This window comes from Rhipicephalus microplus, chromosome 6 (genome assembly GCF_043290135.1).
Source record: "Rhipicephalus microplus isolate Deutch F79 chromosome 6, USDA_Rmic, whole genome shotgun sequence".
In the NCBI taxonomy this organism is placed as follows: Eukaryota; Metazoa; Arthropoda; class Arachnida; order Ixodida; family Ixodidae; genus Rhipicephalus; species Rhipicephalus microplus.
In genome coordinates this window covers 162,071,216-162,098,010 of record NC_134705.1, presented here as the reverse complement: position 1 = coordinate 162,098,010, position 26,795 = coordinate 162,071,216, and the positions used below count along the sequence as shown (strand labels likewise).

The following is a 26,795-nucleotide window of genomic DNA, read 5'->3' as shown; positions in this document are numbered from 1 at the left end:
AGCTCGCGAAGAAGCTGAAAGGCGCGAAGCTCGCGAACGTGAAGAAGCTGAAAGGCGCGAAGCTCGCGAACGTGAAGAAGCTGAAAGGCGCGAACGACGCGAGGAGGCCGAGAGACAGGAGCGTCTCGAGTTGAAACGACTAGAATTGGCAATCCTGCAGTGTTCGCAGGCGCCTAGCGTAGCTTCTCCGACGATTCAGGTCAGCGGTTTTAGAATTCGGGACCAACTGCCACCGTTCGTAGTAGGCGAGGACATGGCGAAGTATCTCGTCAAGTTTGAACACGTCTGTGAGCGAAACGCTTTGGAGCGGTGTCTTTGGGCGCGGAACCTGTTAGCTCTTCTTCCCGGCGAAGTGTCCGACGCGATAACTTGCTTGTCGAGGGAAGCGTTTGAGAGCTATGACGAGGTTAAGGAAGTGCTCTTAAGACGTTATAAATTGTCACCCGAGGCTTTCAGGCAAAGGTTCCGGTATGCTAAAAAGGGGAATGAGTCACACGTTGACTTCGCGTTTCGTCTTAAAGCCGATTTGATTGAATGGCTCAAGGGCGAAGGTGTTTATGACGACCGCGATAAAGTGGTGGAATGCGTTGCATTGGAGCAATTCTACCGCTGCATCGAGGAGGATGTTAAACTTTGGCTGCAGGACAAACTTGGGGAAGTACGGTTAAACAAGGCAGCTGAGTTAGCTGAGGAGTATTATACTCGCCGAAAGTTGCATAGCAGGGCAGCGCGCGTTGAAAGGGATGAAAGGAAAGAGGGCTTTTCAAGGAAACCTGATCAACGGAAACCCGCTCCGCACCGTAATTTCAAGAAGGACCCGTCTCTTACGAAGGACAGTGTAGGGGAAGGGCAAACAGAAGCGGAGAAATCGAGTGAGGTTTCTACCACACAGGCATTAGAACCGGAAAACAAACGGAAGCCGCTAATCTGCTACAACTGTAAAAAGGAAGGGCACATCGCTAGAAACTGTCAGGAAAAGTTTGCCTTCGCAACGATCCGAGAATCAGAAAAAAACATTCGGTTGTTGGAGCCGTATCTCCAAGAAATTAGGGTGAATAAGAAAACGTGCCGCGCACTTAGAGACTCAGCGGCAACCATGGACGTTGTCCATCCTTCATTGGTGTCTCCGGATGACTTCACAGGAGAATGCGCGTGGATCAGGCAGGTCGCCGAGGAGCAGAGTGTTCGCTTACCAATCGCCAAGGTTGTCATTAAAGGCCCGTTCGGTGAGCTTCGCACCGAAGCGGCTGTGTCTGCCGCGCTAAATGATCGTTTTTCTTATCTTTTCTCCAACAACTCGGAGCAGCTTCTCAAAGAGCAGGGCAAATCGTTCTTCCCCAACTTAGCGTGCATGGCTCTCACGCGATCGCAAGCGCGAAAGCTTTCGCGAAAGCTTGACTTGGTTCCATGCGGTGAACTCTCAAGTGACCTTGTCGGCGGGTCGACGGAACCCCAGAAAGGAAAGTTTCCGCATGAGTCATGTGAGCAGTCACGCGAGCGGCCCGTCGCCGAACCTAGCTGCGCGGTTTCCGGAGAAAGGGGAGACGACATGGCGCCATTGATTCACAGCGAGAGGGTTGCAACGCTCTCGCCTGTAGCGGAAAGTTGGAGCGAGCTGCCGAGAGTTGATCGAGAGACGCTCATTGGAGAGCAACGTGAGGATTTCTCGATTGAAGCGCTAGTGGAAAGCCAGAAAAACGCGGCAAAAGTGCTGTCGAAGGAGCACTACGAAGAATCGGGGAAGAAGCGTGCTTTTGAAGTAGGGAGTCAGGTAATGCTGCTGCCGCCGTACAAAAGGAACAAGCTTGAGGTTGATTGGGAAGGGCCCACAAAAGTAGTATCGAAGCTTTCTGATACCAATTGTGAATTTAAATTAGGAAGGCGGCCGAACAAAGTTTATCACAGTAACTTGAAAGCAGTCGTAAATTTACTTTTAAGTGCTTCGGAGGAAGAGGAAGCAGAAATTTTTAGTTCTAGTGAGATAATCGAAAGGAAATCGGAAGTAATCCGGGAGCAGATAAACCTAGAGCCTAGCTTAAGTGAAGGAGGACCTGAGAAAGAGGACCTGAGAAAGATTGTTTCCGAGTTTGGGTATGTGTTGTCGGACCGTCCCGGAGACACGACGGTGATCGAACACGATATCGAGCTAAGCGGTGAGGAGTCAATCAGTAGCAAGCCGTATCGTTGTTCCCCTGTGCAACGTCGAAAGTGTGAGCCGCTCTTGGTGCCGCATAGGTATCGTCGCCTAAAAGTGGCCGGTTACTGAAGTGGAGCATGTTGCTCCACAGCGCAACTTTGACGTTCGCTAAAGAAAAAAAAAAAGAAAAGGTAAACGCTAATGCAGATGCATTGAGCAGTGCGTTCCAGCTAGTAACTTCTCAACCTTTCGGTTTCTCGCTGGCGATTCGGGGCAAAATTTTGACCTCATCTCGACCTGGGCTGAGCGCTCTCGTTCAGAGTGATCTCAAGGGGCCAACTTTATGTGGTATTCTAATTCGTTGCGTTGTTGTAATTGTAAAAAATTCAAGTTCTTACTTTAAGAGTCTTGTGTCCCACATGTGCCTCTTGATGTAGAGGGAACAAAATTCCGATAGACACATAGATAGGTATATGTTGTACTATACTTTGTCTGGTGTTCTGTCGGGTGACCGAGGGCACTTGCTTGTGTCGTGTGTTGTCTGTTGTCGAACCGTTCTTAGCAAGTTGCAGAACCATCGACAAGTGCTGAAACCGAAGATGGTCAGAAGAGACGAGTAAAGCTGGTCAGCAAGTTGTGGCGACAAGCCAGTGGAGCTGGGATCCGTCGTCAAAACTGGGATGTGTTCCCGGAACAGTTTGGAGCTGTATTCTCCCCATGGCCCTGGAGGCGAACCTGGAGGGACCTGGCGAACGAGCGCACCTGACATCCGAGCCCCGTGGAAGCAGCTCGTCTTTCCGGTGCATTGTCTGGCGGCGGGGGTGCTGTTATGCCAGCGAGTTCTCGTCAAACGTCCGTGCCTCTGAAAAAGGCAATCTGGGTCAAGGCCAGCCCGCAGTCTGCCTGACGCGAACATCTCAACGGCGTGAACACGCGCGGCGCCCCTCTGGCCCACGTGCAGTGAGTCAGCGGCGCACGTGACAGCGAGCCGGCGTTCTCGTGTCCGGTGGTCTGACGCATGGCGCGGCAACCCCATTGGAAGAATCTGCGCTGACGACCAGCGGCGCTTCTGATTGGACATTTTGGTTGGACCCGGTGTAAATAAAAGAAGCCCTGCGGCGCGTCGCGATCGGCGTTCCTATGAGCGAGGAGACCCCATGTCGGAGGGCCGACATGTATGCGAGTCAGCGGTCTTAGGCGAAAGGCTGAACTATGTGTTAGAGAGAAGAGCTCGGCTCTTCGAGTCTCTGTCGGCCCCAGTGCCGAAATTGTAACGCCTCTGTATATATGCTGTACATAAACCTTGTTTGACTCACCGTCGTCTCGTCCGCTCGTCTGAACAGCTCTGCGCAGAAGCAGTCGCGAGCTGAGAAACATACGCTACCAAACGGCTGGTGACCTTCCCGGCGGAGTCGGAAGCAGTGGCGCCTTCGGCACCGTGTTGGCGTCGCCGTCTTTCGCAACAGTGGTGGCTTCGGCGGGATCGGTCCGTCGTTCGCAACAGTGGTGGCAGCGGTGGGATCGGTCCGTCGTTCGCAACAGCATATGCGTCAGTTGATTACCACCTTTTTGGTATTTTTTCAGAAGTGTACGCTGTAAAACATTACGCAATCTCCTACCGAAGGGAACCATGTGGGTATGTGAGGCAACGTAGGTGTTCTCTTGTGTTTCATTTATTTGTATGTTTTCATCCATGTTTCATTTGTGTGTGGAGTCATGTACCACTTATGTTGCCCCCCCCCCTCCCATTTATTTGTATTACCGTGTGTGTGCCGCAAAGTGAACACGCAGCTCTGCTAGGAGAATGCAACGCCCCGAGCGAGCGCAGCATTATATACGAGAGCACTGCTGTCGTGGAGAGATAAACGGGAGAGGAGAAACGAAGCGGAGGCAGCGCCCTGCCACCTCCTCCACCGAGCCTCTTCCCAAGGAGAAAGTTGGCGCATTAGAAGTGGGGGACGGACGGTCGCCGTGCGACGGACACAGCCCCGAACAAAAACTGCTTCGCATATTTAAAAAAAGTTTGCTTAGCCATCGTTTGAGTAGTTTAAGAGCAAACCTCATAAGCGCGAAAATGCACGCGACAGCGACGAGCGACGAAACAGGGCGTTCGCGCGACGTGTCGCGTGCTCGTTTTCGCGCGATCGCTCGGTTCTCCAGATTTGGAAACCGTCGCTCATCGCCCGGAGGTGCTAAGCTCAAGCAGCCAATAGCGAAATACCGGAAAAGACAAAGACTACATAGGTGCACGTGACCCTGCCCGAGTCACGTATGCGCAACAAGAAATAACGCAATGTTTATTACGCATGTGCATATAAAAAACGCTGCAAGGCAATAATAAACACTTTCCGTTTCATTACACAACAATATATCTTATTTTTAAATTGCATACCGCTCGCTACGCGGTTTTCTTGGCGCGAGTAGACGGCCTCACTGCCAGCAACAGCGGAATTCGCTCGCCGAAGCCGTCGCGTGAATGAGGTTTGCCTGCGCTAGCGACTGATCGCGCGAAGACGATCTACGTCGCGGCGCTTGTCACTGCCGCGTGCATTTTCGCGCTTATGAGGTTTGGCCCTTACTCGTGGTCGATGCATGAATGAGTCACTTCCGCTTCTCACTGTGTGCGCAGAGGATCGGCTTCGGCACCGGAGTACTTCACGCCTTGCACAGCGCGTACGCCTCCTTCAAGGTGTACGTCCAGAAAAGCAGCAGCGGTTGGTTATGAAGGACCCAGCACACCAAGACCATAACGGGCTGTGTGGCGAAGTCGTGACGTCATGTGAACCATTCGCCATGTTTGGTACAGCGCGCATGCGCTGTGAGTTTAACGTTCGCGCCACCGCGCTGATACTTGGCCGCGGGAGGATATCTGTTATTCGAATAAAGACACACCATTTTGTGTATGGGGTGACGTCTGTATGTCAAAACCGGCTGCTGGTCGTGAAAGGTAGTGACTAAAGAAACGTGGAGTTGACCCTGTCTTGGTGAAAATTGCAAACATCGCAGATAAAATGCAAATATTGTGAAGAAACTATAGAGACAGTTTTCTCATAATAGAATACACATCCACTACTCGTACAAAGATTTGAAGCAGCGCTAATGACAACTTAGCGCGCTAGCGTCCGAAAAAGCTTCTTGAGACACAGCTAGGTATCCAGCGGCTATGCACGTTTTGTACCGTTTGTAACAAGTTATTCGCGTTCATCTGTACCTGTGATTACGTTTTGTGCGTGATTTGTACGTGAGAAACCCGGGCCATGTTTCGATTTGCTAGGCGTTCTTCGCGTGACTTTCCAATTTGTTTCTATCGCGTTCATTGCTGCGCCTGTGCGGTAAAGCTGTGGCTTTTTTTCACGATGACGCCACACTAGCAAGCTGAACTTTTAGGGGCGAAGCTCCTTATATCAGCACCCGTTCGTCCCTCGTAGTCGTAGTAGTAGTCATAGTGTGTAACCAGTCTTACATTTTGACCTCCAAGGTGGTGCCGGTGAGAGATTTCTTCTGTGCGTTGTTGAACAATAAAAAAATTCGCAGCGTGCGTGTTAACTAAAAGCCGAATTTTCCTGCCTTTCATTCCCCCATAGCAGCCATTGGCATGTACATTGAGCACTATCTGACAAGAAAGGGTTGCTACGTTATACTCGCTGGGCATAACCTCCTTGGTTTTCGAAAGGTTTAGCGAGCGTTGGGCCGCAGTGCCATGAATACAGAAAACTAGTATATACCATGAACTCGAGGTGGTTGAAGGTGGGAAGTAGACACGAAGCAACAAGCCGCAAGAAAGTGAGCGCGTGCCACCTTTCGTTTAGTCCTTGGAATGTCCGCTGGATGGCGGTGCATATGTGGAATATATGATGAAAAGATGCGATATGGTGGTACTTGGAGTGTTGAATAGATGGACGAACGGACACACAGACAGATGCATGGATGGATTCACGGATGGCTGCACCGACGGATGTGCGCATGAAAGGACGCAGGGGCGGATGCATGGACGAACGCAAGGACGGACGCACAGATGCACGTGCGGACGCACGAACAGACGCACGCACGGACGGGCTAATGGATGCACGGACGGTCACACCGACGGACGCATGGACGGACGGAAGCAAGAACGAATGGACGGACGAATGCTTCGCCCCACTCTCCATCATTCACTCCGTGGATATGCTGCCATTTTTTTTTTCATTTAAAGCAAACTTCATCTGTTAGTTTCGCCACCATCTGCACTGTTTGGCCGGTCTTCGCTATCTATGTTAAGTTGGTGAACCTGCTTCACATTTTCAAATTAACATTTAGGCGACCGCAGATGCGTAGTGGCCTTTGCCAAATTTCCGTGGCACAAGCTCGCTAAGCTACTTATAGACCGCTTCTCCCTTGATAGTGTATTGAAAGAGCATGTACCGGAGGTGAAACTTGACTGCCAGGCAGAATGACTGGGTTTGATGACGGCTCGAAGCCATATATTTATCCGATTTTAACTCGAACGTATTTTATGCCGGCGCTCGTCAATATTTCAGCAATGTGGTACGTCTGTCGCGGAAATGACGTGTAAGAAATACACGCGAGGAGAGGACAAAAAAGTTCCGTCAACGGAAGTTGAACCCACGATCTCTCGGTCGGCGATGACAACTGCCGGGCAGGCTATCCACAGCGCCATGTTTTTTCTTTCATTTTATTTATTAGAATGTGTGCTAGAATGAACATAAAGCGACACTACTAGCATGAGTACAATCACACAGCGATAATAAACGCTCTAGCGTTACTGAAGAAACACTCGACGATTAACGAAGTTCAGAAGGGTAGCGAGATTTCTAAGGTGCCGAGGCTATTATGCCTGGAAGTCCAGACCGAACGTTATTGCTTCTGTAAAGGCAACCAGTTTCAAGGCCAGCGAGCGAGCCCGCCTGACGCCATCACCTCAACCACGTCTTCTAGCCCGGCAGCGCCGGAGTGTCTTACGCAACGCATAGCAAGCTCCCTGAACCTACGGGTCCGATTGCAGCCCGATGATGCAACAGACGTCATCTAGTCTGGCGAGTCTTACGCAATGCGTGGCAATACCACTCGTCCATGGGTGCAATCAAGCGCGGTGGTTCCCGATTTGAGGATGCTGACGCCGGAGCAGCGGTGGTTCTGATTGGACGTTGCTGACGTAAGGTGAAACCCGGGGCCTATAAAGAATCAAACGGTGCGACGCCAAGCAGCCGACGTATGCGTCAGAGAGCCGACCAATAGCGTCAGAACTTCCGAAGACATCTCTGCTCTTCGAGTCCCTGCGCTGTTGGCCAGGCTGGTGACCTTGACAGCGGCGAGTTTTGTAACAGTGGCGCCTTTCGTAACCTTGGCGGCACGCTACGTAACAAGGCCAAGCACCTCACCAAGATGGGGTACCAGTCCATTTCATCATAAATGTGTCTTAGGTGAACTGTCGATTTTAATAAAATGCGTGCTCGAAGAAAAGGTGGGCTTTGCGTTGCGGTCTTGCATACGCGTATTCTAGGTATGTTGTGCATACCATGGCGCAGTCACTTGAAGAAGTGACTGTGTCATGCTCCGATACTTCGAAAGCTCGCCTTTTATATCTGCCGCTGCCCGGTCACAGAACTCTTGATAAAGTGTAATAATGCATCGCCTGGATGTAACTCTGCGTTCCCCGCTTACGCTCGCCACGAGAAAAATCGTGGATGACCAAGAGGGAAGACAGAACGCGCGTTGCGTCTGCCCCTAATCGGGCAGTGGCGTTCAATAAGATGAACATGCCGCGAGAAGTGACCTCAGCAAACGTTTTGCGTAAATCAAGCCCACGTTTTAGGCTTGTGATTACCTGGTTCGATATCGGTCACTACAGAGTGATTACAGCATTACCTCGTGGTCATATCTATGACCACGAGGTAATGCTTAATCACTAATAGTGGACGTTAATCGCCGGTATCACAAAGCCTAAACGTGGGTGCATTTACGAAAAATGCTGCATAAATTTAGCTGTCGAAAACCAAAAGACATTGTATAAGGTCTCGTTCATCAATGTACAGTAAGCACTATTGTGCCTATAGAATATCGTAAGCACTAAACTAGTTTTGTAGGGAGACTTTTCACTTTCCTGTTATACCGTTTCCTAAGACGGAAGGATCGGCCATCTTTTTCAATAAACTCCCAAGTCCACGCCGCTTTTCGTTTTGCACGCTACGTTCTCTAAGACCGGTGTCTTGATGAGGCCTTCATTCGCACTGATATCGGCTCGGACTGAGGCTGTCTTGAAATCTATATAAGCCACAACAATTGATCCGGTAATAGCTTATAAGGGACGCCGTAGTGGATGCTCGGGGGTAATTTCAATCACCCGGGGTTCTGTAACGTACTTTTAAATCTAAGCACACACCCTCTATAGTGAATTCATGTCCATAGAAATAGTGCCATCGCGGTCGGTATTCAACCCAGTGGACACCATAACCATTAGGCAACCGCGGAGGTTGGTCTAAACTAAAGCCCCTCCATCGCGTCCAATGCGGCTTTAGTCTAAACCAGACAACGCTTTGAATGAGCAGGTACCGAGTACAGGTGTTTATTACATGCTTGTTGACGTCAACATTGCGCGGAATCAGCTAAAAATTGCTTACAAGAGTATACGTTAACTATACATCAAGTTCAAGAAAGTTTTAACCGTGATGACGAACGCCAGTCGTCGGGACGAAGACGTGCCACGGACGTCAAGGCAGGTGCATTCATGTCAAAAGGGACTATAGCTGCGAAACACCAACGGACAGTGTGCAGACTCTCATATGTAGACTGAAACAGTCAGCTACTTCTATGAAGACGCGGCTCGATCACTTTCGTGTTATGCCGATTCCCGTGGCGTAGATATCAATCATGCTTTATTTTAGGGGGCTGGGCTGTCGTATGAGGTCGTCATCGCTCCGCGTTACGCTCCCATGCTGTGTGGCACATTGAGCACTCACTCGCGCCCAAGGGAAGGCTTCTTCCCCTTGTCGTTTGACCGCCTTGATGATGATCACTGATCATCATCAGAACAAAAAAAATGGTGTGTTTGGTGTAACGCAGGCCAAGAGGATGAGGAAGAAGAGCAATAAACGTTTATTGGTCGAAACGGTATAATGGTGAAGTTTGCGCTTCTATCCTAGGTTGGGGAAGGGGCGAAGGAGGGGGGTCTACTTATTCTAGAAACCCTCTGGCCTAACCACAGTAAATTTAGAAAGAGGAAGCAAGCGCGAACTAGATAGAAAAAGAAAAAAATGGGGAAAAATCTGCTAGAAAGAAAGGGAAAGAAGTAAAGAGGGAGGAAGAAGCTTATGGGAATAAAAAAAGAAACAAAGAAAAAAAGGAAGAAAGAAGAAAACAAAACGATAAAAAGAAGCAAGGAGAGGAGGGAGGCAATGTCAAACCGAAGAGAAACAAAGAAATTGAAGCTGTCCACACTTCCCTCAGGCTTGGCACCCAAGCTTCCTCATTTTCTTTCCCCTCTTGCCCTCAGTTTTCTTCTTCTTTTTGCCCTTCAGTGGGTGGCGTCACGCCAGCCCGTAGGGGGTATGAACCAGAAAGCGAAGGTGTACTAGTGCAAGTCGCGCCAGCGTGCACTCAGCAACAGTGGAAGACAAAAACAGTGAAAATGGGCCGCAGCGGCGAGAGCTCCTGTGAACTCCCAGATATCACCGACCTGGGTAAGTGAACTCGTTGTTCCCCAGCGATAACACACAGGATTGTAGTGATGTTATCACTTAACCATACGCAGCGGTACCAAGGTGGCGACCTTCGATCTTTCGAACCATGGCCAGGAGGCTGGGCATCCACATTGGCTTGCACGAATACGTCCACAGGCCCTACGGAGTCCTGAACATTTTGGAGATCGTAAGAATCGACTGGCTGTTTCTTTTAGACAACGCAGAAAAGTTTATAAATCGTTCATGATGGCGTAATTATAACGAGGTGAACATCGTTATCGCAAAGTTGAAGAAAGAGACCGGGGCTTGCTTCGTTGTAGCCACTACGCCGTTATGAACCGTTTCCATCCTTCTATTCTTTATAGAGCCCCGAAACCACACAGCGGTCGAAATTGAGTAGCGGTGCTGCAGTTGCGCAGGGGTGTACGACGAACACATAGCCATGAGAATGTTCCGAAACGGTGCCGTAATAGCGGAGTTACACGCGATTGATGATACAAGATATGCCCCCTGTTGGGACTCCGGGTCCTGCCGGTCTCGTTTTCGGTAGCTGGCCCCGTCGCAGGATCCATCGTCCAACAATTCAGCGAGAAGAAGCGCCCGAACGAACAACAGAGATTTATTTACATGTGGAGAAGTGGTCAACTGACCCAAAGAGAGAAGAGTGCGTGCGATACAAAACGTCTTCGGCATTTTATAGCGCCACGTTGTTGACACTGGGCGCCTTGTCCGCATCGTCAGCCAATACGGTGTCGCCGGCACCTCGGCCACGAGGGAGGGGAAAACACCTCTCACAACACAAGGAGTGGCACAACCCAACACCATATATGGTCCCGGCGCCCCAAAATGTTACCAAATATGGTCACGAACGCACAGCAGACCCCGTAGCTCTCCCGGCGAGGAGGAACCCGAATGGGGAGGTGGGGGTGGACGACACCGTCAGGTCAAGAACCGGTTCTCCCCCAAACTCTCCCTGCTTGGCTCCCCAGGGCCGGTCGTAACAGTCTCTCGCGCGGGGGGGTGAAGATCTCGATGGGCTGAGGTTTGCAGCCACTGTCCGGAGAGATCAGCGCCGGCAGTCGGTTTGGTGACGACCGTCTTTGATAAAGTAGAGGGCAACACCTGCTTCATTGAGGGCTCAACAGACGTCACATACGCACACGAAAACACAACTACTCAGCCGGTGAGCGCCGGACAATTCCGCCAAACTCCACCAGGCAATTTTCCCCTTTAACTGATATTAAAGGAAATACACAATTTATTCAAGATGTTACTCACACTTTAAGGTGACACAAAACAACAACACTGGAAGCACACCGAACCCGAAACCCTGGATAGCCGTGTCTTCAACGTTTTCAAACAAGTACACCTAAAAGAGTAAAAAAACAATCACTAGCTCTTGTCTAGGTCAGGAAAAAAAATGCCAGAGTTCTCGAGACATCCTCTCGCGTCAGGGGCATCGACTTAAGCCATCAGCGTTGCCATGGAGTACACCCTTTTTGTAGCGTATTTCAAACGTATATTGTTGCAAAACGAGGCTCCAACGCAGCAGGCGGCCGTTCTTAGAGGACATGGTCTGTAGCCAGGTGAGAGGACAGTGGTCCACTTCCACAATGAACTTGCTTCCGGCAATACAACAAGCCAGTTTCTGGACTGCCCAAACCAAGCACGCACATTCCTTTTCGCTAGCGCTGTAAACCTGCTCGCGAAGGGTGAGTTTCCGGCTAACATATAGGACGGGATGCTCTTGATCCCCCTCATCCCTTTGACTAAGAACTGCTCCATGCCTCTATCACTAGCGTCGCATTGTACTATGAAAGGCCTCGAGTAGTCCGGTGAACTAAGCAAAGGTTGGCTCGACAAAGCCGCTTTCAAAACGCGGAAAGCCTTTTCTTTCTCCTCATCCCAGTCGACCATTTGGGGCTCGGTCTTGCGCAACGCGTCAGTAAGAGTGCTGTCAATGTCGGAATATCTAGGGATGTACTTACGATAGTAACCAGCTATTCCAAGAAAAGCCCGAATATCGGTTTTCGTTCGGGGCTGGGGAAAGTCTCGGATAGCTGCCACTTTCATTTCATAGGGACGGCGATGCCCTCGACCGATAACATGCCCGAGATATAGTACCTCTGCTTGTGCTAGCTGACACTTGGGCGCCTTTACCGTTAAACCTGCTTCGCGTAGGCGTGTCAGTACTGCTCTCAAATGCGTCAAGTGTTCTGGCCAGGGCGAGGAAAACACGGCGACGTCGTCCAAGTAAGGCAATGCGAAGTCCTCTTGACCACGCAAAACCTTATCCATTAAGTTGGAAAAACAGTAAGGCGCGTTCTTTAGGCCGAAACTCAACACTTTAGGGCGGAATGTCCCCAATGGTGAAATAAATGCAGCATACCGGCTCGCCCTCTCGGTGAGCGGCACCTGCCAGTAACCTCTCACTAGGTCTAGCGTTGAGATAAATTGCGCGCTGCTTACCCTCTCGACGCGTTCCTCAATGTGGGGAATTGGGTATGTCTGATCCTTGGTGATGAGGTTTAACTTACGATAGTCTACGCAAGGACGCGGATCTTTGCCGGGTACCTCCACGAGAATTAACGGGGAAGTGTAATCACTTTCACACGCCTCAAGCACACCCAATTCCAGCATCCTGTTAACCTCTGCTTTTATTAGCTCAAGCCGGCGAGGTGACACCCGATACGTCTTAGATCTTACCGGTTCCGACGAGGTAAGCTCTATGTCATGAGTGAGGACGGATGTCCGGCCTGGCTCGCTTACAAATCTGTCCTGAAACTCGGTCAAAAGACCACGCAAATCCTGCTTCTGCTTCGTTGTTAGTTGTGACTTTGATACTAAATCCTCAACTCTTTTCTCGATCGGGACTTCGTCCGATTCGGGAGCTAATTCAGGGATTTCTGCCGGAACCTCTTCCGGAACATTTAAAGTCATGTTCACGATGGCTTCCCTCTCTTTGTAGGGTTTGAGTAAGTTGCTATGATACACCTGGCGTGCCTTACGACTTCCTGGTAATTTTACCACATAGTTGGTGTCAGACAATTTTCGAGTAATTTCGGCCGGGCCGATCCATTGCACTTCAAGCTTATTCTTTTGGGAGGGCCTCAACAACATGACCCTGTCTCCTACAGCAAAGTGTCGTGCTTTAGCTGTCCGATCGTAGTAAAGCTTAGCCTTCTGCTGTGCTTTGGTCATCGCACTCTCGGTCAGTTCTTGGGCTGTTGTTAGACGATCCAATAAGGTGAGGACATATTCCACTACTACAGGATCATCACCCTGACCTTCCCACGACTCTCTCAGCATACGAAAAGGAGACCGCAGTCTGCGGCCGTAAACAAGTTCCGCTGGCGTAAACCCTGTTGTGTCATGTGGTGCAGTTCTTTGTGCAAACATCGTTGCAGGTAAGCACATTTCCCAGTCAGTTTTCCGTTCAAAACATAAGGCTCTTAACACTCGCTTCATCACGGAGTGAAGCTTTTCTATCGAGTTCGACTGCGGATGGTAGACTGAACTATGCAATAATTTCACGCCACACCGCTCTAGAAAGGTTGTCGTTAAGGCACTCGTGAAAATCGTGCCCTGATCTGATTGTATCTCGGCAGGAAAGCCTACCCGGGCAAACACGGACAGAAGTGCGTTCACTACTTCGACGGAACTTAGCTCTTTTAGCGGGACCGCCTCTGGAAATTTAGTAGCTGGGCAGATTAAGGTCAGGATGTGACGGTAGCCTGAAGTTGTCTTGGGCAAAGGACCTACTGTGTCAATTACCAACCGACGAAAGGGTTCCGTGATTACGGGTACCAGCTTCATTGGAAATTTCGCCTTATCTCCCGGCTTACCCACTCGCTGACACACATCGCAAGATTTTACAAACCTCTCTACATCTTTAAAGCATCCAGGCCAGTAGTATTCCTGTAAGAGACGATTTTTCGTCTTCTTTACGCCTAAGTGGCCTGACCATGATTCTCCATGCACCAAACTAAGCAAATCCTGACGATACGCCTGAGGTACGACTACCTGGTCAAATTCTACTCCTCGCCTATCTAGATATTTTCGATAGAGTATGCCGCTCCTCTCTTGGAATCTCACATTTCGTTTGGCGATTCCCTCTTTCGAACTGTCCTGGAATTGCTTAAGCGTTGTGTCACCCTTTTGTTCGGTTATTAATGAAGCGGGGCTCACCTGCAGCAGCCGACTGAAATTATCCGAAGTTGGCATGACACACAACTCTTTTGTAGTTCCTAGTACCTGGAATGTGTCACCCTCTGTGCTATCCTCTGTACTACCAGGAATCGGCTTGGGAGCAATGGCATTCTCTATTTGCTCGGTCAACGAGGCGTAATTGACCCCTTCCAATTCGGGAGGAGGTTCAACGTCGCCTTTAGGAATGGTTGCCTCCGCGACTACGGCTTCTGCAGCCTGTTCTCGCACAAGTCGATTTGTTTCCGTGGTGTCCAACTCGCAACCAGGCCCGTTGTCGATTTGAGGCTTGTTTGCCTCAGTGAATGTTGCTCTCGCAGCCAGCGCACGTGCCTTTGATCTAGTCAGTGCCTGCACTATGCCTTTTCCCAACGTTAGACCTTTCTCCTTCAGCATTTGATCTGACTTATTTGAAAATAAGTAAGGATACTGAGGTAGTAGATATGGCGATACCGCGGCTTCTGTTTCCAATGTTCCAAATGCGCCTTTAAGGACAACTTTAGCTACGGGAAGGCACTGACTGTTTGCTTCTACGGCTTGTCTAATCCAGGCACAGTCTCCTGAATACTGTCCGGACTGAACAAAAGACGGATGAACTACGTCCATAGTGGCTGCGGAGTCTCTAAGAACCCGACACTGCTTGCCGTTCACGGTAAGGTCGTACATATAGGGCTCTAACAACTTCATGTTCTCGTCGGCTTCATTTATAGATAAAAAAGCCACCTTTTCTTTCGGGCAGTCTTTCGCGAAGTGCCCTGTTTCGTGGCAATTGAAACAAGCAGCCGGTTTTCTCGCCTCAAATTTCCTTTTGCTTGCCTCTGCCGACGCCCCATGGTTAGATGAATTGTTTTCCTCACCCTTTTGTGCGAGACTTGTCGGTTGTTTTCTAAACGGCGCCTTATTCGGCCGTAGGAATTTTTCCCTTTTAGGCTCGCTGTTTGCCCCGAGGGCGCGGCGCGTAACGAATTCTTCAGCGAGCTCTGCGGCTTTTGTTACGGTGTTCACGTCTGGTCTGTCCTGAACCCAGAACCTCACCTTTTCTGGTAACCTTTGATAGAATTGTTCCAGACCGATACACTCGAGCACCTTGTCATGATTCCCATATGCCTTTGCCTCTTTCAGCCACTCCCCCATGTTGGCCATTAACTTGTAAGCAAACTCCGGGTATGAATCATTGCTCTCTTTTACGGCGTTGCGAAATTTTTGTCTGAAACCTTCCGCTGACAACCTGTATTTCTTGAGAAGGCTCGACTTTACCTCACTGTACTCGTCAGCCTCCTCTTTCGTGAGGCGCGCGATTACTTCTGAGGCCTCCCCCGGAAGTAGGGACAACAAGCGTTGAGACCATGTATCCTGGCTGAAACCTTGCCTTTCACAAGTTCTCTCAAAGTTGACGAGGAACAGCCCAATGTCCTCCCCTAGCTTGTACGATCTCATTAGGTCCGTCATTTTGAACCTGGCCCGCTCTGCTGTACCGGATGCCTCGCTGCCTCCTGCTCTACTATTATGGCTAATCTCTAGCTCGAGGCGCTTCATTTCAAGCTCGTGCTTTCGCATCTTATCTGCCTCGGCTTCTGCCGCTTTCCTTTCGGCCTCCGCCGCCTTTGCTTCGGCCTCGGCCGCGGTCGCCTTTGCTTCGGCCTCGGCCGCGGCCGCCTTTCTATCGGCCTCTGCCGCTTGCCTCTCATGAATCTCCTCGACACATTCTGACAGCCCGTCATCCTCCGCCCCCAATGCGAGAATCGCCTCTATCAGCTCTGGCTTTCTTTGAGAGTCCGACACCTCCAGATTCAACTCCCTTGCAAGAAGCAACAACATGGACTTTCGCAGGGATTTCAGATTCATGGCTGCCTCCAGTACCGCTGTCTCTGTTCCACAAAGATTCCTGTCCTGCAACTAATTAACCTTGACGGCAACGACAGCTCTAGATACCTGCCTTGCCTCAAGTTTTCCGTTAACTTAGTCTACAAATAAAGCTTCAAAAGCTCTTACACGGAATCCTGCCCTGTCACTGTTAACCTTGACGCCACTGACAGAAAGAGCTTAACCAAGCTATCACACAATTTCTGCCTGACGCAAGTTACCTGTTAACCCAATGACCAAGACAGCCCCTCTCTACCAGCTTTTACTTAACACATAGAGTAAATGCCTGGTAAAATTTAACAGAGAAAGCCGGCACTCACCCAGTTCGCAGTCATGTCTCCGGCGTCGTGCCTCTCAGAAGTGCCGTTCAATTCCCTCTGGAAGTCGATGAGCTCGTGTCCTCCTTCTCCTGTCGTCCCGTTGTTGAACTTCGGGCTCACTCCATCCAGTGGTCGCTTTCGGGGTTATCAGCATCCCGCCGCTGCCATCCAGTTGTTGGGACTCCGGGTCCTGCCGGTCTCGTTTTCGGTAGCTGGCCCCGTCGAAGGATCCATCGTCCAACAATTCAGCGAGAAGAAGCGCCCGAACGAACAACAGAGATTTATTTACATGTGGAGAAGTGGTCAACTGACCCAAAGAGAGAAGAGTGCGTGCGATACAAAACGTCTTCGGCATTTTATAGCGCCACGTTGTTGACACTGGGCGCCTTGTCCGCATCGTCAGCCAATACGGTGTCGCCGGCACCTCGGCCACGAGGGAGGGGAAAACACCTCTCACAACACAAGGAGTGGCACAACCCAACACCATATATGGTCCCGGCGCCCCAAAATGTTACCAAATATGGTCACGAACGCACAGCAGACCCCGTAGCTCTCCCGGCGAGGAGGAACCCGAATGGGGAGGTGGGGGTGGACGACACCGTCAGGTCAAGAACCGGTTCTCCCCCAAACTCTCCCTGCTTGGCTCCCCAGGGCCGGTCGTAACACCCCGCTCGTTTCGTTCTTTTCTTCTCTCGTCACTCCTCCTGGCCGAGGGCTCCTCCTCACCTTGCGAGGAGGAAGAGCGGAAGCGGCAAGATGGCGTACCTGCGAGCAGACATGTTTTTTTTTATGACATCATCAGCCGCAAATGTTGACGTGACGGCCAACGCGGGGGTTAACTAAAGGTCACGGAAGAAGAAGAAATTATACTAATATCTGGGGTTTGACGTCCCACGACCACGATATGTTAATAAGAGGTGATGCGTAGTGCACGCAGGATTACGGAAATGTCGACCTTCTGCTGAACTTTATAGTCCAAACCTCATAAGCGTGAAAATGCACGCGACAGCGACGAGCGACGCGACGTAGATCGTCTTCGTGCGATCAGTCGCTTGCGCAGGCAAACCTCATTCACGCGACGGCTTCGGCGAGCGAATTCCACTGTTGCTGGCATGAGGCCGTCTACTCGCACCAAGAAAACCGCGTAGCGAGCGGTATGCAATTTAAAAATAAGATATATTGTTGTGTAATGAAACGGAAAGTGTTTATTATTGCCTTGCAGGACTTTTTTATATGCACATGCGTAATAAACATTGCGTTATTTCTTGTTGCGCATACGTGACTCGGGCAGGGTCACGTGCACCTAAGTAGTCTGTCTTTTCCGGTTTTTCGCTATTGGCTGCTTGAGCCCAGCACTTCCGGGCGATGAGCGACGGTTTCCAAATCTGGAGAACCGAGCGATCGCGCGAAAACGAGCACGCGACACGTCGCGCGAACGCCCTGTTTCGTCGCTCATAGCGTCGCTCGTCGCTGTCGCGTGCATTTTCGCGCTTATGAGGTTTGGCCCTATAACGTGCGCCGACACCACATAGTATACGGGCCTCGAAAAGGAATTGTTTCTAGGATTTTGTGGCGCTCTCAGGGCTGGTAGAGCTGCCGCGTTTTCTTTTATTTATTTATTTCTAATAATACTCCAAAAGGCCTCCAAAAGGGTATCGCATAGGAGAACAGACATATGAATCAAACGATGTACGCTTACACAATGCAAGAAATGCTTATGCAAAATAACAAAAGCAAGCTATACAATAAAAATAATTCGAGGTACGTGTTTTGCAGAAATAAAAAATAGAAGAAATATATAGACAATTGACTCGTCCCCAGGATTCCGGCCCTCGAGCAGGAGGTACGCTTTCCCGCACGGTGGGGGCAGGGCCCCGCGTCACTCTATGGGACCGGAGAGCAAAACCTTAAATCTTGTCAGCGTTGAACGCTGACATGATTCAAGGTATGTATACAAACATAGCTTACAAGGAAAAAAAAACAAACTCTTGATTGTAAGACAGGCAAGTTTGAAATTGACAAATACATACGGTGCAGCGTGTACAATGACCGTGAAAATTGTTAACCGTTATGGAGAAACGTGCAAAACAAGAAAATAAATACTGGAGAACATATTAGCGAACCCAAAATAGTACCCATGGTGGATATCTAGTCGCAAAGGTTGCGTAAAAGTTTCTGAAGCATTGGGATCATGATCGGCACATTGAAATCGACGTGGGTGTTTAGGCAATGTGTTAAAAATGATCGGAAGTGGTTTCGGGTCCTTTAAGTGAGATGCCATAATAGCCCAACGGCGCAATTTAAGGTCCGAAAGACAAATACTTCGTAGCAAAGAAGTCCCCAGTTGTATCAACGTGCTTCTGGATTGGCTCGAAAGGGTTGATGGCAGCGCCTTCTGTCGGCAGTAGAAGGCACTGCGTATGGACCATAATCGACATCCGTTCTTTGCAATAGTTGCGTCATTTGCAGAAGAGCGACGTACCCGTGCTTATATAGGTCGGTCATGTAAAGGCTTAAATAGGTGGCGTCTTCTGAAGTCACTGACACCGCCACGTAGCAATACCGACATGGTGGAAGGCGAAGTCCGTGACGTCACCTTAAGGCTATCAGCACCTCGCGCGAAGGTTCCTTCGTTATTCACGCATTCAGAGACTAACAACGTTCTAGAGCGTCGTTATAACGTTGAAACAAGTCCCTTTGAGGCGTCACGACACTACGCCTCATTGACGTCAACAAATCTGTCAGGATGAAATACTGGGCGAGTTGGTACAGATTACACAGTTCAGAGCTCACATGGCGAAGGTGCAGTGCTTCACCGTGTCCCCTTCTCGCATTCGTTCGCATTGGTTGCGATGTTAGCCTCTACGAAAGCCGCCATATTGAGGCGCCAGTTCTTTAAGACTCTGCGTGCATATGACGTCACTCGCTGGCTTTCAAAACACCTTTTCACTGGAGGGGAAAAAATGCCGCCGTGTTGGGCTGTGCACAGGAGTATAAAGGCTGAAGTTGAAGCCTCGGTATTGCATTTTCGAGGGGTAACGCCAATTCGCGCAGCCCAGAAAAGACTATATGGTGGCGCTCAGGAAGCCGTTTTTGAAAATGTCTGAAAGTATACGGGGGTCACTGAGTCTGATTCAGAATACCGCCTTTGCCTGCACTAAGCATGCGTAACCCGTTAAGGTGGCCTAGTTGCTATCGTGCTTGCCTGCAGACCCGAAGGTCCTGGGGTCAAATTCCGGCTGCGGAGGCCGCATTTTGATGAACGCCAAGCCCGCGCGTTAACATTTTGGCGCCCTTTAAACAAGCCAATATGGGCGAAATTTACTACTGAGCCTTCTAAATCGGCGTCTATCATAATAATGTCGCCGTTTTGGGACCTAAATCCCAACAGTTATGATTATTGTTGTTATTACAGTTATTAATATCTGGAAGGCCATCTGTGAACGCGAATTCACGAACAGTGCACGGACGCAGGTCGGCGGCCTCGTCCTGGTTGCGATGACGCCGTCCATGAGTGGCCGGGACTCGAAGGCGATGTTCCTCCTGACGGGCTCGGCGGCAACATTCGGCTTCAACGGTGCCTGCATGCTGGTGTCCATCGTGATCAACCCCTCGTGTGCCTACCAGCCACCACGCATGCATTATGTGAGTTAAAGAGTATGGCATGACATAGCATAACATAGCAGGGATAAATACATACAGAAATATACGTTCCTAGGAAGATGGGCTATGGGACCAGAGGCCAGCAATAAATGTGGAGCTCATCAAACTCCCTCAGGAAATGAGTTTGGCGCTTGAAGCTCACCTGGACTCACCAAAATTTCCCCAACCGGACTCACTCCAACTCAAACTCACTGATTTCTTCTCGACAGGACTCACCTGTGACCTGGGCTCAAACTCGCTCAGACTCATGGCTCAACCAGAATTTGATACCTCTGTCACACGCGGAAACTTAAGTGCACTTTGAGCGAGTGTACTTATAGACTCAAGAAGTGTCATTGTGGTGGTTGGCTGCTACACGAAAAAGCGAAGTGTACTTTAGAAATGACGTGCCATTTTTGCGTCTCTATCTCATCGTCGGACCACGTTGTATTCGTGGAAGTAGCACCTGTGGAACACGCCATCTTAAATGACTACAGAACAACACACCAACGCGTGTGAAAGTGTGCGTGGAAGTAAACAACGAGACGGATGCAGCCATTGCACAACCAACGCCTCCTCTAGAGGAGGCGTTGGCACAACATGTGCTGCCGTATCCCCCTCGCGGACGTGGCCGCAGACTGCCCGACGGTGAGAGTAGCGAAGTTTTTTGTTGTAGTTTATGAATTGTTTGAATACATAGCAGTATTCCTTATAACAAAAACAATGGTATAAAATAGTATAAGCGCCACTTTAAGCAGCAGCGTATTTCTGTACAAGCCACAGGTACAAAGGCTACACACTTCGTCGCACTGTCGCAGCCGTCGCAGCCAAAGGAGTCGGGCAACACACTTGCCGGCAAGTGTACTTTGCAGTGAGTGACACTCAAGGAGGGTTACAAAAAATTTCTGGAGTGTAAATCATTGCCTAGGAGTGAAGCCGTGCCTCTGGCAAGATGGCGGTTCCGGTGGCCATCTTACTAGGGGCACGATAAAGTATCACCGTTCAGCGATTAAGAATGGAGCATATCTCTCGTACGCTTAACGAGTGTAATGTGGAAACTTTTTCGGATCACATAGTGCTCCAAGTACGTCTTAGTGTTACTACTTTTCCTTAGTGAGCCTATCGGAGGCAAAGTTCTTCAGAAACTGTCACCCATACGCGTTTCTGTGTGTTATTCCGTCGGGAACAACTATCTTTTAATATAGAACTAACGTAGCATTTACACTAACTTATCAAAGCCATTGATCTTTAAGTGGGCACTACCAGAAAAAAAAAGCATGTTTCCGTCATTTTGACAGTGGCAAAAGCTGGCTTCACTTCTGCTGGCAAGGCATTGCGAGAGCTTCCACTTCAGCATTTTTTTTTTTTGAATCCTAGGCTCCTTGGTGACACTAAACTTTCTTGTATGACCGCGCAAATGACACTCGCGGCGAAGTGTACTCGCTCAAAGTGTACTTAACGTGTGACTGGGGTAAGATTGATTGATTGATATGTGGGGTTTAACGCCCCAAAACCACCATATGATTATGAAAGACGCCATAGTGGAGGGCTTTGAAAATTTCGACCACCTGGGGTTCTTTAACGTGCACCCAAATCTGAGCACACTGGCCTACAACATATCCGCCTCCATCGGAAATGCAGCCGCCGCAGCCGGGATTCGATCCCGTGACCTGCGGGTCAGGAGCCGAGTACCTTAGCCACTAGACCACCGCGGCGGGGCGTGACTTGGGTAGGAGTGAGTCGGTTCGTGAGTGAGTTCGCCGACCTAACGACGAAGTTAAACGGATCCGGTGGAAAATGCAGTTGAAGAGGAAGATGGTCAACGTACTAAACACAACTTATAGTATTGCGTAACGGCCATTCGACCGCTCTTCCTCCACGGTGCTCTTCTCATCAGAGAAGCCCTAGTACGAAGGCAGGTGCACCACGGTCGCAACGTTGGTAAAGTGGTGCTTCGTACGTTTCAGTTATACGTAGCCAAAAATCTTTTTTGTACGGGATGGGGTACGACGGGGGAGGGGAAGTTCAGCTATACATTATGTATGTGCGTGTATGCGTTTGTAAGTGTATCCAAGTTTGTACATATATTTGCTAATGCAAAATTGAAAATTCGACCATTTGACCCCCCCCCCCCCCCCAATCCTCCCTCCAAAAGCCATATGTTCCTCATCACACACGTGAAGTGACCATCGGGGACGTGGGCATGAGCTCCAGTGAAGAAACAAAAGCATCATCACGCGATATCACGCATGACGTCAACATGACGTCACATGTGAAAAAATCGCGTGACGTCAATAATGACGTTATCATTGGCATAGTAACTTGGTCAAAAATTGGTCATTTCCGTAGGCACTGCGAAAACGCTTAGGTTTGTTCGCTGTGGCGCAACATACATTTCGTGGAAAAGGATATGGAACAATAAAGAAATTGAGGCGCCGAATTACATACTGTTAAATGACACTGGGAAACGTAGAGGGAAAAAAGGCACTTCCGCGCATGCGCCAACAGCCAACATACGACGGGGAGCGACATGGCTAATATAACATGTTATCGAGAAGGCGCACTTCTGAGGAATACAAAGTTACCGATGTAATCAGACTGCCTTTTTGATATAGCATGTTTCCAGCATGCAACTCTCTGAAAATACGCTGCTTTTGCCGAGAATCGGGGGGAAACGTCACAGCTTTACCACGAAGGTGAAGCAACGAACGTGAAGCAACGAACGTGATAGCAACAAATTGGGAGGTCGCGCGCAGAATGGGAAGCAGGTCGAAAAATTCCACGCGTTTCTCTCGCACAAAGGACGCACGAAACGTACTCACAGGTACAGATTAACGCGAATAAGCGTCTCAGTTGTGACTGCGCTGTGTCTGAAAAGCGTGCCCTTTTCGCAAACGGAGGCTGTGCAACGATTGCAGTGACCTTTGTGCGCCCGGTAACTACAACAGAATCGGTCAGACAAAACTCAAAGGCTAGCCATGACGTACAATTCTCCCCACTGCAAGATAAGGGCGCACGATCGAGCGTACACCGCTTATTTTCTATGTGGATCAAAGTAAGCGCGAGAAAGCCGCTGCGCACTCACTGCGCCATCTTGTTGATAATGCTGAAAACACGATAGTCCTCCCCCCCCCCCCCCCGAGATGCCCGCCAACAGCAGTAACTGGCAGATATGAATAGCTTGCCGTTTGAACGTTGAATGAGGTACCTCTGGGTGGCTCAGTAAACGCCTCTCGTTGACGACGCGGAGGTCCCATGTCCGATTCCGCGTGCCAGAGTTTTTTCTGGGATTTTTTCTTGCGTTTTCATATATATATATATATATATATATATATATATATATATATATATATATATATATATATATATATATATATATATATATATATATATATATTGCAATCGCAATAAAGGAGTGGTTGCGGTTGTGCACCATGCTTCGCGCTAGTTCACAACTATAGCAACTATAGCAAACTATAGCAACTATAGCAACTATAGCAAACTATAGCAAACTATAGCAAACTAACTCCTAGATAGCAGGGGTGTGTGCCGATTTTTTTTTTTCAAGGAGGGGTGGGGGGGGGGGTGCTTCGTGATCTGAAGTGAGGACCGGGCAGGAAAATGGCCGTTTTGCGCTCTATGTCACATCGCGAAAACTTTTTTTTGGCGGGGGGGGGGGGGGGCACGGGCACGGTCTGCCACATCTTAGCTACGCCATTGCTATGGCGTTGTTGGAAGCACTCGAAAGTCTGAAAATACATAAAGCCGGTGTGCTTAGATTAGGGCGCACGTTGAACAACCCCAGGTGGCCGAAATTTCCGGAGCCCTCCACTAAGGCGTCTCTCATAATCATATGGTGGTTTTGGGACGTTAAATGCCCAAAGTGAGCATATTACATAGAAAATAATGGGTCTGGTTGCGTCAGATACACATTTTAACTTTGTATTCCAGAGTAATGCGCTTTGTAGAAAACATTATCTTGACCACGTCGCTCCGCGTCGTATATTGACTGTTCGCTCATGACCGAAAAGCGTCTCTTTCCCACGTTTCCCAGAGTGTCATTACTCGTTAAACAGTTAGTAGTTCAGCGCTTTTCTTTTTTTTTTCTTCCCTCCTTTTTTCACGACATGTATTTTGCGCCGGTCAAGTGTACCTAAACGAGGTAAGCACCAACTTGCCCCCCCCCCCCCCCCGCACTTAAAAAAATCCTTTTGCACTTCAAAACAGCAAAAGGTGCAAAAAGCATCCAATGCCTCGGATATCAGTGGCGGGCGTGCAGAAAGCTTTCGCAGCGGTGAAGCCCGGGGTGTGGCACTTCGGCCGCATGCCTCGCTCGCCCCCCCCCCCCCCCCCGCACCAATTTTTCTTTTTTGTTTGCAATGGCATACATAGCACTATATGACACCCCACCACATCTGCCTAACCAGGCCGTCACTGACGGTTAGAAGAAGGCCAATGCTGTCGGCTGGAAGCAGGAGTGGTGCCAGGATTTTTTCCCGAGGTGGGGAGGGAGGGGGAGCGGGCAATCCACGGAAATCTGTTTTTTATGACTATTTGTTATTGGGGGGGGCATGGGGGGCAGACGAAAATTCGGGGGGGGGGGGGGGGGGCATACTTGCGCTATAGCGCCGCCCCTGTGAGAAGATGAATGTTGGCGTGTCAATGAACCTTGCGACTTCGTGCTCGTCTGGTATTCCTGTTCTGTTCTTGGGATCCCTGTCGTTCGCGCTAGTTTTCAAGCGCGACTTCATTTTCCCTATATATCTCGAATTCCGGTGCTTCCATCCTGCACAGTTTCTCTTCTTCATCGTCTTGCAACGCGACATACGTTTGACCCGGCGTCCTGACTACCCGCTTGCTCGCAGTACGTCGTCTTCCACGGGGCCAGTGCCGCCTGCTACCTCGTGGGCGCCTTCTGTGTCGCTCTAGTCGGCTCCGGTGTACCGGTCTGTTCGGTGAGTACCGTTCGCAGGTCGCTGGCATTTGGACATCCTTATATGCAAACGCAAAAAGTGGCACTCTTGTTCCTCTTCCAAGCACTTCCGGCCTAGCGCCGGCTTATGGTTTTCCGAGAAATTTGTTTAAAAAATGTAACCGATACGGAAGCTATGCTTATGCTTCAAGTAAAGAGTCATAGAGAGAGAGATGAGGAAGGCCGGGAGGTTAACCAGATATTAGCATGCGGCTTGCTACCCAGCACTGGCAGGTGGAGAAAAGGGGCAAGAGGTGTAGGGAGAGAAGTTGATTGATTTGTATGGAGGGTTTAACGTCCCAGAACCACCATATGATGTAGAGAGAGAGAACTGGTGGGAAAAAGACGCTCGTGCATGCAGGAAACACACACACACACACACACACACACACACACACACACACACACACACACACACACACAGAGTGAGAGAGAGAGAGAGCGGGGGGGAAGAGGAAGAGCGTTCTGGCTACATTCGTTCAGAGAGGTCGGTCGATCGCAGAAAGCGCCGCGACTATATTCATGTGCTCATTTATGTAGTTTATTTTTTGATTGCTGTGATTTCCAGGAACTCTTTAACCTTCAGGTTCAACTGTGAGCGTAACGACCGTCTGTGCGTGCGTACGTACGTGTGCCTCCGTGTGTTCTTACGGTTTGCTCGTGCCGCGCTGTCTCACGCTAGTTAAAAAAAAATCGTGAGGAATTGCACTCTTTGACCGCGGATGATCGATTAGCGACGCTTTGCATTACACGGCTTACAGATATAGGTTCAGAAAGTCCTCACTGAATTTGGCGTACTCCTTCGCCGTTCTCACTCAGCTTTTGAAAAAAAAAAACAATTGAATGAGCGTTTCATCACGGGCCTGACATCGCCTACTGCAGAGCAAAGGCCTCTCCCATGTTCCGCCAGTCAACCCAGTCCTGTGTCCTTGATACTGTCACGTTATAAACGCGAATTTCTCAATCTTACGGGTCCACCTAATCCTCTGTCTTTCCTTCCCGTGTTTGTCTTCTCTTGAAATCCACTCGCTTCCCCTAATGACCTCCTGTTGGCCTGTCTGCGCGCTACGTGACTGGCCCATGTCCATTTCTTCTTGATTTCGACTATATTTTTAACGCCCCATTTGTTTCCTCACCCACCTGCTCTCTCCCTGTCTCGTAGAGGTGCACCCATAATTTTCCTTGCCATTGTTCGCTGGGTTCTCAACTTGAGTTTAACCATAGAAAATAAAGGAGGCTATGGTTTAACCCTCTTTGTAAGCCTCCAGGTTGAGAATCGACCCGGATGCTGCGAACCAACTGATCAAGGCTGCGGTCAGGCTTGCGACGCAGCGGAGCGTGCTAAGGAGCATTTCAATTGCGTCTAAAGTAGGTTGTAAAGGAGGGTTCCACTGAGTGTTTAAAAGAGACCACCCGCCTTTAAGGTTAATCATTTCAGCAGCGTGCATTCCTCGTTTGGCGACACCCTACTGTAGACCAGTGAGCTGTAGGAAGGTTTGCCTAGTTTGCGCGGCACATATATGGTGGTGCTTGCCGGCGCCTTGCTTTCTCTTTCTTTCTTATAAAGTGGATCAGTTGTTAGTAGTGGTTTGACCAATTTTCGAGGCACACACGTTTTTGTCCGTGATAAACATCTTTGGTTCAAGTGGAACAATAGAGGGTAGGTGGTAAAGCTCTGTTACCTAAACGAAGGTCCTCAAAGGCTGTACTCGGCTAAACGCCAGGAGTAGAGGGCATCTCCCACGTCGGGACACAGAGCTCTCCGCCGCCTCGCAGGCTTCCTGGACAGCCCGAAGCACTCAGCACTCTGGCCCACTGTTTGTTGTTCTTGGAGTAAGTGTTACTCGATTGCACAACCACATAGCATATGATTCAAATCTACACGCTGTGGGAATCGAGGCTAGCCCGCCGCCTTAGCGCGGGCTTTGACGCCTCTTTCTCTTCTCATGTCCCGACATAACTCCCCTCCTCCGTGGACT

At 49.7% G+C, this 26,795-nt stretch overlaps 1 protein-coding gene across 1 annotated transcript in view; it reads left to right on the top strand.

The window, feature by feature from the left end:
* LOC142765018 (uncharacterized) overlaps positions 1 to 26,795 on the top strand; it is a 38,613-nt gene that overhangs the window by 10,114 nt on the left and 1,704 nt on the right. Inside the window, exon 4 of the mRNA XM_075865562.1 lies at positions 24,710 to 24,799. Coding sequence (XP_075721677.1) covers positions 24,710 to 24,799 — 90 coding nt within the window. The remainder of the gene's footprint in view (positions 1 to 24,709; positions 24,800 to 26,795) is intronic.